This window comes from Symphalangus syndactylus, chromosome 20 (assembly GCF_028878055.3).
Source record: "Symphalangus syndactylus isolate Jambi chromosome 20, NHGRI_mSymSyn1-v2.1_pri, whole genome shotgun sequence".
Lineage (NCBI taxonomy): Eukaryota > Metazoa > Chordata > Mammalia > Primates > Hylobatidae > Symphalangus > Symphalangus syndactylus.
This window is the reverse complement of record NC_072442.2, coordinates 49535793-49551812: the sequence shown is the minus strand read 5'-3', so window position 1 is coordinate 49551812 and position 16020 is coordinate 49535793. Positions and strand designations below refer to the sequence as shown.

Below are 16020 nucleotides of genomic sequence, written 5' to 3'. Positions count from 1 at the left end.
CACCAAGACCTGGACTGAATCTTCTCCCAGTGGCTGCCACACTTGGCCTGCTCTTGCTCCAGAACCTCTGTGGCTCCCATCCTCCACAGAGTCAACTTCCAACATGGCTGCCTGCACTCCAGCCAAGAGGCTCTGCTCTGGGCCCCTCCAGGTGCCTGACCTGGGTCTGTGGCTGCCCTGTCCTTCTTCAGTGCTCCTCTTCCCACTGGGTGAGGAATAGTTCAGGGCAGTGGAGTTAAGTTCAGGTTCATGCATAGGACAGGTGCCTATTTCGCTCATGGCCCAGGAATAAAGACTTGACGGGCTCGGCCCTTCGGAGAGCTGGCAGACAGCAGAGGGGAGGCTGGCTGGCCCAGGGGATGATCACCGTGGGTTAAGCACAGACAGAGGGGAGCACAGTCTTCCCCCAGAAGACTGAGAGGACCCCAGCTGTGCTGCTCAAGCTAGGCGACCGCCAAACCTTAGCGGCCCAGCTGACAAGAGCCCGCCCTCCCCCAGGGTCCCCGGAGAGCTGGTGCCTCCCCTGGGTCCCAATTTGCATGGCCGGAAGGGGCCTGGTGAGGAAGAGGCGGGGAGGGGACAGGCTGCAGCCGGTGCAGTTACACGTTTTTCTCCAAGGAGCTTTGGACTTTGTCACGGGTTTGGGGTCGGGGACAGAGCGGTGACCATGGCCAGGCTGGCGTTGTCTCCTGTGCCCGGCCACTGGATGGTGGCGTTGCTGCTGCTGCTCTCAGGTACAGCACCCAGGACGAGGCCTGTGGGGTTTGCTCTCATCTCCAGCTGTCTGGGGCCTGCAGCTCAGCCTCCTGCTTGCTCCACCCTCCTCCTCTGTCTCTCACTCTTTTTACCGCCTATCTCCCTCTCATGGCCCTGGGGCCTGGGTCTGTGGGTGTCAGCTGCACGTGGTGATGGGCTCAGGAGCCTGTGGCCCTGGTTCCTCTCCTGCCTGGAGGGCATCAGGCTGAGCTGGGCATGAGGAGCAAACCAGAGTTAGCAACCAGGACCATGGAAGAACTAGGCTCAGGAGGAAGAGAGGCTGAGGGCACTGCCTGGGGGTCGGGAGGGGACAGGCTGTCCCAACCGGACCCTGAAGATGCAAGATCCAAATGTAGTCCCCTCCTCTGGGAGATGAAAGATCCTCCGGGCTGTGACTTTCTTCCTATCTCTCTTTAAAAAAAAAAAATAGAGACAGGGTGTCCCTGTGTTGCCCAGGCTGGTCTCAAACTCCTGGCCTCAAGCGATCCTCCTGTCTTGGCCTCTCAAAATACTGAGATTTCCCTGTCCCTCCTGTCTCATTCAGATGCCTGCTCAAAGCCACCCTGAGGGTCAAAGGCAGAAAGGGGGCTGGGGGCGGGGCTTCCAGTACCCCCACCCCATGCCTGTCTCCCAAGTACAGGGGGCAGGGAGGACGGAGGGGTCTTGAAGCTGCTGTCATGGAAGGAAGAAGTAGCTCCGGGAACATAGAGGGCATGCAGGGGTGGGGCAGCCCAGGCCAGAAGAGGGCCTGACCTGGCCCCGCCCACTTCCTCCCACCCAGCAGCTGAGCCAGTGCCAGCACCCGGATCAGAGCACCTGTACCCGAATCCCAAAGGTCAGTAGCCTCGCCTGCTGCTTCTGAGGGCAAGTTGTGTCCGACTATGTCCTGTGTCCGACTATGGTCCCTGTCCTGGGGGCGGCCCACCTTCCCACCCTTGCCTGATCTCCCCATCCAGGATTCCCATCCCCAGGCCTCCTTAGGACCTCTTCTGAGCCCCACCCCCAGCCCACTGTCATCCTTATCAGACACATGCTCTCCAGCCTCGGCCACTGAAGGGCTGGGCTAAACTCTGGGTCACAGCAGGGGAGCCTGGGGTGTTCCTCTAGGACTCAGGCCCGGGCCTGTCTAGTTGGGAATCTGGCTGAGTCTCAGGTGAGCCCTCCAGTGCAGGGTCACTATGTGAGGGGCTCAGGGATTCCCAGGGAGTGCTCGCTAAGAACAAGGCAGTCGAAGCTGGAAAGACGGTTCTGGAACAAGAAGTGGACCCAGTCCCTGCAGGAGGGAAGAGGGGGATGATGGAGGGAAGTCATGCAGGGAGGGGGTCAACTGAGGAAGGTGTCAGTTGACAGGCTAGGAATTTGGCCTTTATCCCCAGAGGAGCAGGGGAGACTGAGGATTTCAGGCCTGTGCAGGGCAGCCCAGTGAAAGGAGGGGCCAGGCCTGTGGGCCTCCAGGTCCTGGGGGTGTGGCCTGGGTCAGGCTGTCGTAATAGTCATAGGAAGGAATGGCAAGGCCCCAGGGCTCTTGCAAAGGAAAATCGAAGGGGAGGTGGGGCAGTCGGGAAGAGGTGGCATCTGAGAGCTTGGCCGTGGCTTCTCATGTGGCTCAGCCTCTCACGTGGCTCTGCTTCCCAACTCCAGCCTCAGCCTCCTGCCTGTCCCACACCCTGAGAAGCAACGACTAAGCCCAGGGAGTCTGTGCCAGCCAGGGCAGGGGCCTGCTGCTGGGGCTGGCAGTCAGGAAGATGCCAAGTGGAATGCTGAGCCTGGCCTTGGCACCCACAGGTAGTGCTTGTTCTCGGATCTGGCAGAGCCCACGTTTCATAGCCAGGAAACGGGGCTTCACGGTGAAAATGCACTGCTACGTGAACGGCGCCTCCGACAATGTGACCTGGCTCTGGAAGCGGGAGACGGACGAGGAGCCCCGGCAGCTGAAGCTGGAACCGGGTCACATGCAGAAGACCCACAACAAATCTGTCACCACCCTCACCATCCAAGGCATCCGGTTTGAGGACAATGGCATCTACTTCTGCCAGCAGGAGTGCAACAACACCTCGGAGGTCTACCTGGGCTGCGGCACGGAGCTGCGAGTCATGGGTGTGTGCCAGGAGGCTGCAACGCTCCTGTAGCTGTCCACCCTACCCTAGCCCGGCCTGCCTCTTGTGGCGATGGTCATGGCCCTAGAGCACTCAGGAGAGCCACTGGGACCTGAGGGAGCTGCCCTTGTAGGCCTAAAAGGTGGACTCTGGCCTAGGCTTGCAACCCCACCCCTGTCCCTGCAGGATTCAGCACCTTGGCACAGCTGAAGCAGAGGAACACGCTGAAGGATGGTATCATCATGATCCAGACGCTGCTGATCATCCTTTTCATCATCGTGCCCATCTTCCTGCTGCTGGACAAGGTGATCAGGGGGCGGGGGAAGCCTTGGGGGGCTGCAGAGGAGGCCACTGCATAGGCCAGGCATATGCAGGATCTCCATCTCCCCAGATCTCATTGTGGCCTTCTTGGCCCAGCCTGTCCCCACTGGCTCACCTATTCAATCATTCCTTCCTTCCTTCATTCATTCAGCTGTTCTTGCAGAATACACCTCACTCCTGACCCCTTACCCCTCTCCCTGGCCCTCCCCAGCCTGGCCCAGCAGGGGATGGGGTTGGGGGACACTAACACTCTGATCTCCATCCCTCTCCGTCCCCAGGATGACAGCAAGGCTGGCATGGAGGAAGATCACACCTACGAGGTAAGGAGCAGGGCAGGCCCAGCAGCTCTGAGTCCTTGGGGTCAGTGGCCACTATCTGCTGGTGTGGTCAGGGTGTGGCCCCGGCCTGAGCTCCACTTAATGTCTCCAGGGCCTGGACATTGACCAGACAGCCACCTACGAGGACATAGTGACGCTGCGGACAGGGGAAGTGAAGTGGTCTGTAGGTGAGCACCCAGGCCAGGAGTGAGAGCCAGGTCATCCCCATGCCCTGGGTGCAGGCTCCCCAGCCTCAGTGACTGCTTCGGAGCTGCCTGGCTCATGGCCCAACCCCTTTCCCGGACCCCCAGCTGGCCTCTGAAGCTGGCCCACTAGAGCTGCCAATCATCTCCAGCCCCTGGTCCCCAGCTCTTGCCAAAGGGCCTGGAGTAGAAGGACAACAGGGTAGCAACTTGGAGGGAGTTCTCTGGGGATGGACGGGACCCAGGCTTCTGGGGGTGCTATGAGGGGATCCATCCCCACGCATGGGATGGGGGAGGCAGAGACTGGTCCAGAACCCGCAAATGGACTCGGAGCCGAGGGCCTCCCAGCAGAGCTTGGGAGGGGCCACGGACCCAACTGGGCCCCAGAAGAGCCACGGGAACATCATTCCTCTCCCGCAACCGCTCCCACCCCAGGGAGGCCCTGGCCTCCACTGCCTTCCCCCGTGGAATAAACGGTGTGTCCTGAGAAACCATACACAGGCTCGTGGCATCTTATGGGTTTGGGGTGGATAGGAACATCTATGTGGGCACTTCTGTTGTTTGAATGTGGCACCTGTGAGCCCTCAAGGGTGTGGGAAAGGTGACAGCCACCCCTTCTCTCTGAAGACCCAGTTGGAGCCTGTGGTCACATCGCCCTTTCTTCTCCCTAGAACGGGGCTGCATGCCAGGCCCTAGCTGGACCCAGAGCAGCTGGCCAGTGACTGGGCCTGTCCTTCCCGTCAGCAGGGACGCCCTCATCTTGCACTCCATTCAGCCAAAAAGCAGCAATTGAGTCCCACTCTGCCTCCACCTACAGGAAGCCCTCCCAAAGCACCTGACTCCTTGTCCAAGCCCTGTTCAGACCAGCCTATGCAGCGGCGACTTAGCTACTGCCTTGTGCTACTCACAGTGGCCTTGGTTCTCCAGTCAAACTGGAAGCTCCCTGAGGGTAGGGGTTTCCCTGCCTCTACAACACTCCCACCCCCACCTCCCAGGAAGCCTAGGAAAGCTTGATGCAAAGCCATCAAGAGTGAGATCCTGAAGAGTGGAGCTTTGTATGGTGAAGCTTTGGGGTTCTTAGCTAGGGGACCCCTTCAGACTTTCCCAGCCTCACATCGGAGGTCCCCTATGGCCCCAGGGTCCTCAAAAAATGGTCCCTAGGGCCCTCCAGCCCACCAGCTGTGGGAAGTACTGGGAACAGCTCCCAGCTGAGAGGCCAAGTGCAATCAACCTGCATGTGCAAAGCCTCCCTCCCAAGCCAGGCTGTGCTCCACTTCCTGTTGACCCTGGAGGGAATCCTTCGAGGCCCCTCTGCTATTCCTGCTCTGAATTCCAGCAAAGGAGCCCCTATGCTGTGGCAGCTGCCAGTTTAACTGGAGAATCAAGACCAGCACATGGGAACTAGTGAGAAAAGTGCCAATTTTCACCAGATTCCCTCTGGAATTCCAGGTGGGGCAGGTGGGTAAGGCCCCCACGCCTGCGGTTTCAGGTAAATCTCTCCACCACCCTGGGCCAGGCTGGGCCAAGCCAGGCGGCCCCTGTGTTTTCCCCAGCCTCTGGGCTGCTGGAGGGAACCAGGTTGTTTTGGCATCAGCCTCTACTGAGCCGGAGCCCTTCCTTTCCTGCTGCTTTGCATAGTGGCACTAATTCCGTCCTCCTACCTCCACCAGGGACCTAGGCAGCCGGGTAGATGGTGGGAGGAGGCTTCACTTCTCCCCCAAGCAGGGTCTCCACCTGCTTGAGGCTGCCCTGGGTCGGGGGAGGCCTTGGCTTTACCTAAAGACTTTTTAACACCTTTGAACAATTCAGTTTCCCTGAGACTTTGAAGTTCTTGTTTTATTTATTTATTTACTTATTTATTTATTTGTAGACAGAGTCTCACTCTGTTGCCCAGGCTGGAGTGCAGTGGCGCCATCTCGGCTCACTGCAACCTCCGTCTCCTGAGTTCAAGCAATTCTCCTGCCTCAGCTTCCCCAGTAGCTGGATTACAGGCGTACACCACCATGCTTGGCTAAATTTTTGTATTTTTAGTAGAGACGGGGTTTCACCATGTTGGCCAGGCTGGTCTCAAACTCCTGACCTCAAGTGATCCATCCACCTTGGCCTCCCACTAAAGTGCTGGGATTACAGGCGTGAGCCACCGCACCCAGCCCGAAGTTCTTGTTAACAGAGAATCATTTGAGCATAGACCTTGGCCCCTCCACCAGACACCCCAAAGGGCTTGACTTCATGGGTTATAATGTAGGAGCCCTCCCTGGTCTGTTTTTCTGTTTTAAGGGCTTACACTCTGGGGGACATCATGTCTGTCTCCCCAGAACTGACATAGGCAATGGTAACATAGCTGGGTACTGATGGTGGGGACAAGAAACATCTCAGGTTGCTTCATCTGTGAAATGGGAATCCTAAACCCCATCCGAGGGAAAGAATTTGGACCGGACGTTGTTTTGTAAAAAATTATCACAATAAAATTGAGGGTCAGGCGCATTGGCTCATGCCTGTAATCCCAGCACTTGGGAGGCCGAGGCGGGTGGATGACCTGAGGTCAGGAGTTCGAGACAAGCCTGGCCAACATAGTGAAACCCCGTCTCTACTAAAAATACAAAAATTAGCCAGGCATGGTGGCTGGTGCCTGTAATCCCAGCTACTTGGGAGGCTGAGGCAGGAGAATTGCTCGAACTTGGGAGTCAGAAGTTGCAGTGAGCCGAGATTGTGCCACTGCACTCCAGCCCGGGTGACAAGAGCAAAACTCCATCTTAAAAAAAAAAAATTGAGTTTGAGTTTGTTTCCTTTGGGTGTACACAATTTTGGCAAATGTATAGATTTGTATCACCACCACCACAATCAGAACACAGAATATGAACCAAAAGCTTTTATTGGGCCCAACAAACACATATTGAGCACCTCTTAAATGCAAGAAAACTGGTTTGAACACCTCCATCTTCATTTACACTCTGCCTGATGTCCCTGGAAGAGGGTCGCACTATCTGATTGTTACAAACAAGGAAATCAAGGCCCAGGGAAATTACCATAACTGGCCAAAATCACACCTAGACCTTCTGGCTCCAAGTCCAGCATTCTCCCCACTACATCACGGCCGCCCCTCTTGAAGGGCGTTGCAGCAATAAGACCCTGAACCGAAGGAGGAGGAAAAGGAGGAGGGAATCCGGGGACAACTTTGGCTATCTTCAAATGTTTGTGTTTTGAAGGGGCATTTGCTTTTCCTGTGATTCACAAGGTTTGAGGCCCCAAAGGCCCCACCCCTTCTTGCCAAGGCCTAGTAGGAGGCCTCTGAGCACCCTCGAGAGGAAGCCACTGTGCCATCCCTCCAGGACCCCAGCTCTGCAGCTGCCCCCTCTGCCTGCCTCCTCCCCAGAACACAGCTATGAGGCCCCTGGTGGGCACATGCCCCACTGCCCACTGGGGGAATCCAGCCAGCTCCCCGGGGACCCTGGTTGAAGCACAGGCTGGTTCCTCCTCCATTCTAGCTTGACTTCCTCCCCTCTTGCTGCAGGTGCTGCTAGGGTTGCGGTGATATGACCCGAGGTTTTGGGTGTTTTTCCAGCAGAATTGGAAATGACAGAAAAACAAAACAAAACGCAAAAAAACGGTGGCTATTTCAGTCCCTTAGTAGGTATCTGGTCTGGCTGAGGTTTCTCTGAGGGGTCTCTAAAGCCATCTTGGGGCCGGGTGCGGGGTTCACGCCTCTAATCCTAGCACCTTGGGAGGCCGAGGCAGGTGGATCACATGATGTCAGGAGTTCAAGACCAGCCTGGCCAACATGGTGAAACCCCATCTCTACTAAAAATAAAAAAATTAGGCCCAGTGTGGTGGCTCACACCTGTAATCCCAGCACTTTGGGAGGCTGAGGCGGGCAGATAATCTGAGGTTGGGAGTTCGAGACCAGCCTGACCAACATGGAGAAACCCCATCTGTACTAAAAATACAAAATTAGCCAAGCTTGGTGGCACATGCCTGTAATCCTAGCTACTTGGGAGGCTGAGGCAAGAGAATCTCTTGAACCTGGCGGAAGTTGCGGTGAGCCGAGATCACGCCATTGCACTCCAGCCTAGGCAACAAGAGCGAAACTCAGTCTCAAAAAAAAAAAAAAAAAAAAAATTAGCTAAGCATGGTGGCGTATGCCTGTAATCCCAGCTACTGGGGAGGCTGAAGCAGGAGAATCACTTGAACCTAGGAAGGGGAGGTTGCAGTGAGCTGAGATCCGAGATCATGCCACTGCATTTCAGACTAGGCGACAGAGTGAGACTCTGTCTCAACAACAACAAAAAAAAAAAGCCATCTCGGAACATGGTATTTGGGATCCCTGTCTGCTCTCTTTGGTTCACCTCAAGAAGTGGGTTCAGAGCCCACATCTGCGACATTCCTAAGTGTGTCTCAGATCTACAAGCTGCTCCTTGTATGTCATCTTCCGGTCCTGCCATTGACTCAGCTGCAAACAACCATAAACCTTCCACTTGGGACACCCGCCTCTCCCACCCAAAAGCCTTTACTTGGAAACGGGTGACTGCAGAGGACAAAAATTAATGAGCATTATCTCCTGACTTAAATCAGAGTGTAGTTTATTAAAACACACTTAGACTGATCCTGATATAATTTTCAATTTTTTAAAAAAGGCATTCCCCCTCCAGACCTAATACCACTTTCCCCATGTGGCAGGAGGGGAAGGCAGAATTTCGTGTAAGTTATGAGTCTGTATAGAACATTCCTGGGAACTTGGGCACTCTGCCTTGTCACCCTTTGCATTTGACAATCAAGTTCCTGCCCTTGTTATTTTATTTATTTATTTATTTATTTTTTTGAGACAGAGTTTTGTTCTTGTTGCCCAGGCTGGAGTGCAATGGCACGATCTTGGCTCACTGCAACCTCCACCTCCTGGGTTCAAGCGATTCTCCTGCCTCAGCCTCTCAAGTAGTTGGGATTATAAGCGGCCACTACCAGGCTCCGCTAATTTTTGTATTTTTAGTAGAGACGGGGTTTCACCATATTGGCCAGGCTGGTCCCAACTCCTGACCTCAGGTGATCCGCCCGCCTCGGCCTCCCAAATTGCTGGGATTACAGACATGAGCCACTGCGCCTTTCCCTGTCCTTGTCATTTTAAAACAATTATACCAGCAGGAGGACGTCCAGACACAGCATGGGCTACCTGGCCATGCCCAGCCGGTTGGACATTTGAGTTCGTTGCTAGGCACTGTTCTCTCATGCGTTGGGTCCACTCAGTAGATGCTTATTGAATGCCTGGGGCTGGGGCTGTGCCAGCTGCCTCGTCCCTTCACCTCCTGGCTTATTCTCTCCCTCCATATCTTAGCAATTTCTTCATGGGAATGTCCCCAGTTAGAAATTTCTATTTTACCATTATATTACCAACATATATATATACCTGGCCGGGTGCAGTGGCTCATGCCTGTAATCCCAGCATTTTGGTAGGCCAAGGCGGGTGGATCACCTGAGGTCAGGAGTTTGAGGCCAGCCTGACAAACATGGTGAAACCCCATCTCTACTAAAAATACAAAATTAATCGGGCATGGTGGCACATGCCTGTAATCCCAGCTACTCGGGAGGCTGAGGCAGGAGAATCACTTGAACCCAGGAAGTGGAGGTTGCAGTGAGCCGAGATGGTACCATCGCATTCCAGCCTGGGCAACAACAGCAAAACTCCATCAAAAAAAAAAAAATATATATATATATATATATATTACAATTTTATATATATATACACATTATATAATGTATTTCTTTACCATTTTATATATATACATTACGTAATGGTAAAATGTTTTCTCTGCCCCCCCCAGTAGATTGTTAGCTCCAGAAGAGAAAGGATCGTGTCTTTGGTTTATCTAGATATGCCATCTGCCTGGTACAATCTCTCACACATGTTATAGGCAACAACTACTTGTAGAATCGGTGAATGCACCAACAGAAGAATGAGTGAATGAATGAATAGACGAAAGGCAAAAAGCCAGCCTCAGGCCGGGCACGGTGGCTCACGCCTGTAATCCCAGCACTTTGGGAGGCCGAGGCAGGTGGATCACGAGATCAAGAGATGGAGGCCATCCTGGCTAATACAGTGAAACTCCGTCTCTACTAAAAATACAAAAAATTAGCTGGGCGTGGTGGCGGGCGCCTGCAGTCCCAGCTACTCGGGAGGCTGAGGCAGGAGAATGGCATGAACCTGGGGGGCGGAGCTTGCAGTAAGCCAAGATCCCACCACTGCACTCCAGCCTGGGTGACAGAGCAAGACTCAGTCTCAAAAAAATAAAGAAATCCAGCCTCAAAGAGCTTACAGTCTGGTAAGCGGAATAAAATGTCTGCAAATAGCCACAGCACAGGTCAAAGGAAGGAGAGACTGTTTCCAGCTGAGGGCACCCCATCAGGAAAGCACCCTAGACTTCCTACAACTACTAGACACATCTCAATGCTTTTCACTTCTCTATCAATGGATTGTCTCCCTGGAGAATAATCCCCAAAGTGAAATTACTTAGCACGTCCGGTTAGGTAGATCGTTGTGTACTTCTTGGTTGTTCAGAGATCATTAACCAGTGCAAACAATCCCCCCATCGATATACACAGCAGTGCCTGCCCCTCTCCTCCCCAAGCCTTCCGAGGCCCTTCCGCCATGCCTGAACTCCCTGGACATACCATGTGGCAAACTGCAGGGTCCAACGAGATACAGGAAGTGAAACACGATGTACACTGAAACGTGCAATACAAATATGCAGCATGAAGTGCCTCGGTTCACTAACCCGAGCTACACTGGGTGCTTGTTTTCTACCACTTTCCTTAATGCCTACAGACACCTCATTCTGCAGCTGAAGTTCCTTGTGTTCAACTCCCCCCATCTTCATTGAACATCCTCTGTGCAGGGACTTGACCCCTGTCCTGCTAGCTTTGCACTGAGGCAAGTTCTATCCATGCCTAGTAGTGCCACCATCTTTACTAGATGAGGTTTCTAAAGAGCTTGGCATGGAAGGAAAGCCCGGGGGCCTTGGAAGCCGTCACTTAGGAAATGGGAGAGCTCCAGGCAAGCCACCTTATCTCTTTGGGCCTCAGTATCCTCACTCACATCCCTATGGTCAGTAGAGTGCCAAGCACATGGTGGACACGCAGAAGCATTGATCATCTTCCTCACCTCCCCTAGGACAGCCCTTGGGAATCCCATATAATATTCTCTGAAGACCTTAATCCAATGAGCCGAGTAATTGACTCGGTAGCAAACTCATAGAAAGGACATTAGAAGCCAATAGAGGTAGAGTATGTCCCAGTACGATAACCAGCCTCTGATCTCAAGGAAGAAAGAACAGAGCTGCAGGTGAGAAGTGTGCGCCTCAAATCACCAAAGTGGGAGTGGAAGGAGCACCCACCAGTCCCTCGGAGGCGATCCCTAAGACCGGTGAGAATGGCTTCGAAAAATGTGATTGTCCTCAACCCCACAGTCTTGAGCCTAACAGGAGATCTCAAAGCCTGAAAGACACCACTTTAGGATCAACAGCAGATCTGTGACTTTCCACAGCAGGCACACAGAACCCTAGAGTTAGTCGAGGTTGGACATAGGAAGGGCTTCCAAACACACACAAAATTTCATGGATCCTAAATTATAAAGGAGGTTCTTTAAAAGAACCAAGATGATTCTGAGATTTATCCTGAGCTTTTTTTTTTTTTTTTTTTTGGATGTGGAGTCTCGCTCTGTCGCCCAGGCTGGAGTGCAGTGGCATGATCTCAGCTAACTGCAACCTACACCTCGTGGGTGCAAGCAATTCCCTGCCTCAGCCTCCTGAATAGCTGGGATTACAGGTGCCTGCCACCACATCTGGCTAATTTTTGTATTTTAGTAGAGACGGGATTTCACCATCTTGGCCAGGCTGGTCTTGAACTCCTGACCTCATGATCCATCCACCTTGGCCTCCCAAAGTGGTGGGATTACAGGCTTGCGCCCAACCTTTCCTGAGCCTTTTGAGGCTGACACCAGAGGTGCGAAGCCCAGCCTCTCCCCACTGGCCATGTGGAGGCTCTTGCTGGGTAGTCTCTCAGCCTGCAGGAGCCAGGGATCTGGCCTCAAGTGACGCCCCAACAGCGGACGACTTCCCAGTACTGTCAGGAGAATCCCAAGTCTAATTCAAAGTTGATTTTTTACTAGCAATGAATGATAGACATGGTCTCCATTGCTCAAGGCTCCAGGATGATCTAGACTAGAGAAAAGGATCACCGACTTCTACCCACACCTGTGGGCCTCAGTTCTTCCCTCTGGTCCATGGTTGCCATGGTAACCCCTTATAAAGGTGTTTCCCCAGGGGTCCCTAGAGTCCTCTGAGTCACCATAATTCTGGGGTCAACAGAAGTGGAGAGGTGAGAGGAGACACTCCCCTGCCCTGGCTGCTCCCACGTGTTCCTGGCAGTAACCTTTCTGGGGAGCCTCGCCACCCCTGTGCCCACCTGCAGAGTTATGCAGTGGTCCCCAACTAGGGCCCCTGCCACCCTCTTTCCTAAGGGAGGCTGGAGACTTCTTCCATGGCCAAAAATCCACATCTAAGTCCCCAGCCCTAGCAAAAAGGCCCTGTCATTGGGGGCTCCCTGTCCCAGTTGACATTGGAGGAACATGGAAGAAGCTAAAATAACTAAATAACTCGGTAGCATCACACTACCTGCTCTGGAGAAAAAAAAATTTTTATTATTATTATTATTATTTTTTGAGACGGAGTTCTGCTCTGTTGCCCAGGCTGGAGTGCAGTGGCGCAATCTTGGTTCACGGCAACCTCTGCCTCTGGGTTCAAGTGATTCTCCTGCCTCAGCCTCCCGAGTAGTTGGGATTACAGGCTCACGCCACCACATCCAGCTAATTTTTGTACTTTTAGTAGAGATGGAGTTTTGCCATGCTGGCCAGTCCAGCCTTGAACTCCTGATCTCAAGTGATCCACCCACCTCAAGCCACCCAAAGTGTGGGGATTACAAGCGTGAGCCACCGTGCCCGGCCTGGAGAAAGAACTTTAAATGATGCAATGTGGGAAGAGCAAGGTTGTGGAGATCTGCTGCCCCAGCTGAGGTAGCTCTGCAATCAGTCTCTCTGAGCCTCACTTTCTTGATCTGTGAAATCGGATGAAAATAATACCTCCTTCACAAGACAAGTGGCAGGTCAGACGTGAGAATGCACAGGCAGGCCCTTGGCAACTGGAAAAGCTCTATACAGATCTGAAAAGGAGGAGGAGAAAAAAGAGGAGGGGCTTCCATGGCTGGATAGGGCATCTTTTTTTTTTTTTTTTTTGAGATGGAGTCTTGCTCTGTTGCCAAGGTTGGAGTGCAGTGGCACGATCTCGGCTCACTGCAAGCTCCGCCTCCCGGATTCACGCCATTCTCCTGCCTCAGCCTCCCAAGTAACAGGGAATACAGGCGCCCACCACCACGCCCAGCTAATTTTTTTGTATTTTTAGTAGAGAGTGGGTTTCACCTGGTTAGCCAAGATGGTCTTGATCTCCTGACCTCGTGATCCGCCCGCCTCGGCCTCCCAAAGTGCTGGGACTACAGGTGTGAGCCACTGCGCCCGGCCTGATAAGGCATCTTTCGGAGTGATGTGTTCTGAGTTCCAAAGCTGGGGAAGAGACTCAAATCTTCAAGAGCTCTTCAAACTTTGAGATTCTCTGATGGTTTCAGGGCTATGGGAGGAAGCGCTTGTGGTCCGTGTCTGTTCCCGGGATTTCGGTTTCTTGGTTTGTATCTCTGCTACCGGTCCAAGGAGCTGGCTCAACACCTTGAGTCTGGGTTCTTCTGGGTTCTTGGTCCCCAGGGATCTGGGGGAAGGCCCACCCCCCCGCCCCCCCGCAATGCTCAGGGAAAGGGGAGATCAAAGTGTGGGGTTGGTTCCCTCTAGTGGTCAGTGTTAGCACTGCATCCAGTTGACTCAGGCGGCCCCAGGAGTCGTCAGCAAAAGTGGAATTCAGGACTGAATGGTGTTCAGAACCCCCACAATCTATTGGCTGTGCTTGGCCCCTTTTCCCTACACGCACATTCTGTCTGGTGGGTGGAGGTTAAACATGCGGGGAGGAGGATAGGAAAAGGATAGAGAGTGGGATGGGGTCGGTAGGGGTCTCAAGGACTGGCTATCTTGACATCCTTCTCCACGTTCAGGTTGGCCACCATGGCCTGCTGCCAGAGGGCACCCACCTGACCCTTAAAGAGAGAACAAGTTGGGTGCTGTCTCTGGCTGACACTCTGTGCACAACCCTCACAACGCTGCTCACGGTGGGAAGGGAAAGATGACGAGCCAGGGGGCATGATCCCAGCATGTGTGGGAGGAGCTTCTAAATTATCCATTAGCACAGGCACGTCAGTGGCCCCATGCATAAATGTACAGAGAAACATGTGGGGGCAACAGCGAGAGAGAAGGGCCAGGGTATAAAAAGGGCCCACAAGAGACCAGCTCCAGGATCCCAAGGCCCAACTCCCCGAACCAGTCAGGGTCCTGTGGACAGCTCACCTAGCTGCAATGGCTGCAGGTAAGTGCCCCTAAAATCCCTTTGGACACGATGTGTCCCCAGGGGAGAGACGGCGCCCTGTAGATGGGACTGGAGCACTGACCCTCAGGTTTGGGGCTTCTGAATGTTAGTATCGGCATCTAAGCCCAGTATTTGGCCAACCTCAGAAAGTTCTTGGTCCCTGGAGGGATGGAGAGAGAAAAACAAACAGCTCCTGGGGCAGGGAGAGCGCTGGACTCTTGCTCTCCAGCTCCCTCTGTTACCCTCCGGTTTCTCCCCAGGCTCCCGGACCTCCCTGCTCCTGGCCTTTGCCCTGCTCTGCCTGCCCTGGCTTCAAGAGGGCAGTGCCTTCCCAGCCATTCCCTTATCCAGGCTTTTTGACAATGCTATGCTCCGTGCCCATCGCCTGCACCAGCTGGCCTTTGACACCTACCAGGAGTTTGTAAGCTCTTGGGAAATGGGTGCACGTCAGGGGTGGCAGGAAAGGGTGACTTTCCCCCGCTGGGGAAGTAACGGGAGGAGACTAAGGAGCTCAGGGTTGTTTTCTGAAGTGAAAATGCAGGCAGATGAGCATACGCTGAGTGAGGTTCCCAGAAAAGTAACAATGGGAGCTGGTCTCCAGCGTAGACCTTGGTGGGCGGTCCTTCTCCTAGGAAGAAGCCTATATCCCAAAGGAACAGAAGTATTCATTCCTGCAGAACCCCCAGACCTCCCTCTGCTTCTCAGAGTCTATTCCGACTCCCTCCAACAGGGAGGAAACGCAACAGAAATCCGTGAGTGGATGCCTTCTCCCCAGGTGGGGATGGGGGAGACCTGTGGTCAGAGCACCCGGGCAGCACAGCCACTGCCGGTCCTTCCCCTGCAGAACCTAGAGCTGCTCCGCATCTCCCTGCTGCTCATCCAATCGTGGCTGGAGCCCGTGCGGTTCCTCAGGAGCGTCTTCGCCAACAGCCTGGTGTATGGCGCCTCGGACAGCAACGTCTATGACCTCCTAAAGGACCTAGAGGAAGGCATCCAAACACTGATGGGGGTGAGGGTGGTGCCAGCGTTCTCCAATCCTGGAGCCCCACTGCCTTTGAGAGCTGTGTTAGAGAAAAACTGCTGCCCTCTTTTTAGTAGTCAGGCGCTGACCCAAGAGAACTCATGTTATTCTTCATTTCCCCTGGTGAATCCTCCAGGCCTTTCTCTATACCCTGAAGGGGAGGGAGGAAAATGAATGAATGAGAGAGGGAGGGAACAGTGCCCAAGCACTTGGCCTCTCCTTCTCTTCCTTCACTTTGCAGAGGCTGGAAGATGGCAGCCCCCGGACTGGGCAGATCTTCAAGCAGACCTACAGCAAGTTTGACACAAACTCGCACAACGATGACGCACTGCTCAAGAACTATGGGCTGCTCTACTGCTTCAGGAAGGACATGGACAAGGTCGAGACATTCCTTCGCATCGTGCAGTGCCGCTCTGTGGAGGGCAGCTGTGGCTTCTAACTGCCCGGTTGGCATCCCTGTGACCCCTCCCCAGTGCCTCTTCTGGCTCTGGAAGGTGCCACTCCAGTGCCCACCAGCCTTGTCCTAATAAAATTAAGTTGCATCATTTTGTCTGACTAGGTGTCCTTCTATAATATTATGGGGTGGAGGGGGTGGTATGGAGTAAGGGGCAGGTTGGGAAGACGACCTGTAGGGCCTGCGGGGTCTATTGGGAACCAGGCTGGAGCGCAGTAGCACGATCTTCGCTCACTGCAATCTCTGCCTCCTGGGTTCAAGTGATTCTCCTGCCTCAGCCTCCCGAATAGTTGGGATTCCAGGCATGCAAGACCAGCCTCAGCTAATTTTTGTATTTTTGGTAGAGACGG

The 16020-nt window shown here is 53.8% G+C and overlaps 2 protein-coding genes across 9 annotated transcripts; both read left to right on the top strand.

Moving 5' to 3' along the window:
* Positions 1-538: 538 nt before the first annotated feature.
* Positions 539-4189, top strand: CD79B (CD79b molecule). 4 transcript variants are annotated; one of them, XM_055257780.2, is made up of 6 exons: positions 539-734; positions 1541-1591; positions 2542-2853; positions 3039-3157; positions 3452-3493; positions 3603-4189. In XM_055257780.2, exons 1-6 carry the CDS (start codon positions 668-670, stop codon positions 3699-3701), a joined length of 690 nt encoding a protein of 229 aa, XP_055113755.1. In that variant the 5' UTR covers positions 539-667; the 3' UTR covers positions 3702-4189. The 4 variants fall into 4 exon arrangements, with proteins under 4 accessions (XP_055113755.1, XP_055113754.1, XP_055113756.1 ...); XM_055257779.2 differs by having other exon boundaries at positions 1538-1591; XM_055257781.2 differs by lacking the exon at positions 2542-2853 and having other exon boundaries at positions 546-734; positions 1538-1591.
* Positions 4190-13357: 9168 nt separating this feature from the next.
* LOC129469529 (somatotropin) lies at positions 13358-15761 on the top strand. 5 transcript variants are annotated; one of them, XM_055256212.2, is made up of 5 exons: positions 13358-13409; positions 14456-14616; positions 14828-14947; positions 15040-15204; positions 15458-15655. In XM_055256212.2, exons 1-5 carry the CDS (start codon positions 13358-13360, stop codon positions 15653-15655), a joined length of 696 nt encoding a protein of 231 aa, XP_055112187.2. The 5 variants fall into 5 exon arrangements, with proteins under 5 accessions (XP_055112187.2, XP_055112189.2, XP_055112188.2 ...); XM_055256214.2 differs by lacking the exon at positions 13358-13409 and adding an exon at positions 14120-14195 and having other exon boundaries at positions 14873-14947; positions 15458-15761; XM_055256213.2 differs by lacking the exon at positions 13358-13409 and adding an exon at positions 14120-14195 and having other exon boundaries at positions 15458-15761.
* Positions 15762-16020: the final 259 nt, after the last annotated feature.

Excerpts from the sequence above, each read along its gene's own strand:
- LOC129469529 (XM_055256212.2), top strand. The coding sequence starts at position 13,358 with ATGGGAGGAAGCGCTTGTGGTCCGTGTCTGTTCCCGGGATTTCGGTTT. Across the intron at positions 13,410-14,455 it reads CCCGGGATTTCGGTTTCTTG|GCTCCCGGACCTCCCTGCTC; the intron begins GTTTGTATCTCT and ends GTTTCTCCCCAG. Across the intron at positions 14,948-15,039 it reads AGGAAACGCAACAGAAATCC|AACCTAGAGCTGCTCCGCAT; the intron begins GTGAGTGGATGC and ends CTTCCCCTGCAG.
- CD79B (XM_055257779.2), top strand. The coding sequence starts at position 668 with ATGGCCAGGCTGGCGTTGTCTCCTGTGCCCGGCCACTGGATGGTGGCG. Across the intron at positions 3,158-3,451 it reads TCTTCCTGCTGCTGGACAAG|GATGACAGCAAGGCTGGCAT; the intron begins GTGATCAGGGGG and ends CTCCGTCCCCAG. Across the intron at positions 3,494-3,602 it reads AGGAAGATCACACCTACGAG|GGCCTGGACATTGACCAGAC; the intron begins GTAAGGAGCAGG and ends TAATGTCTCCAG.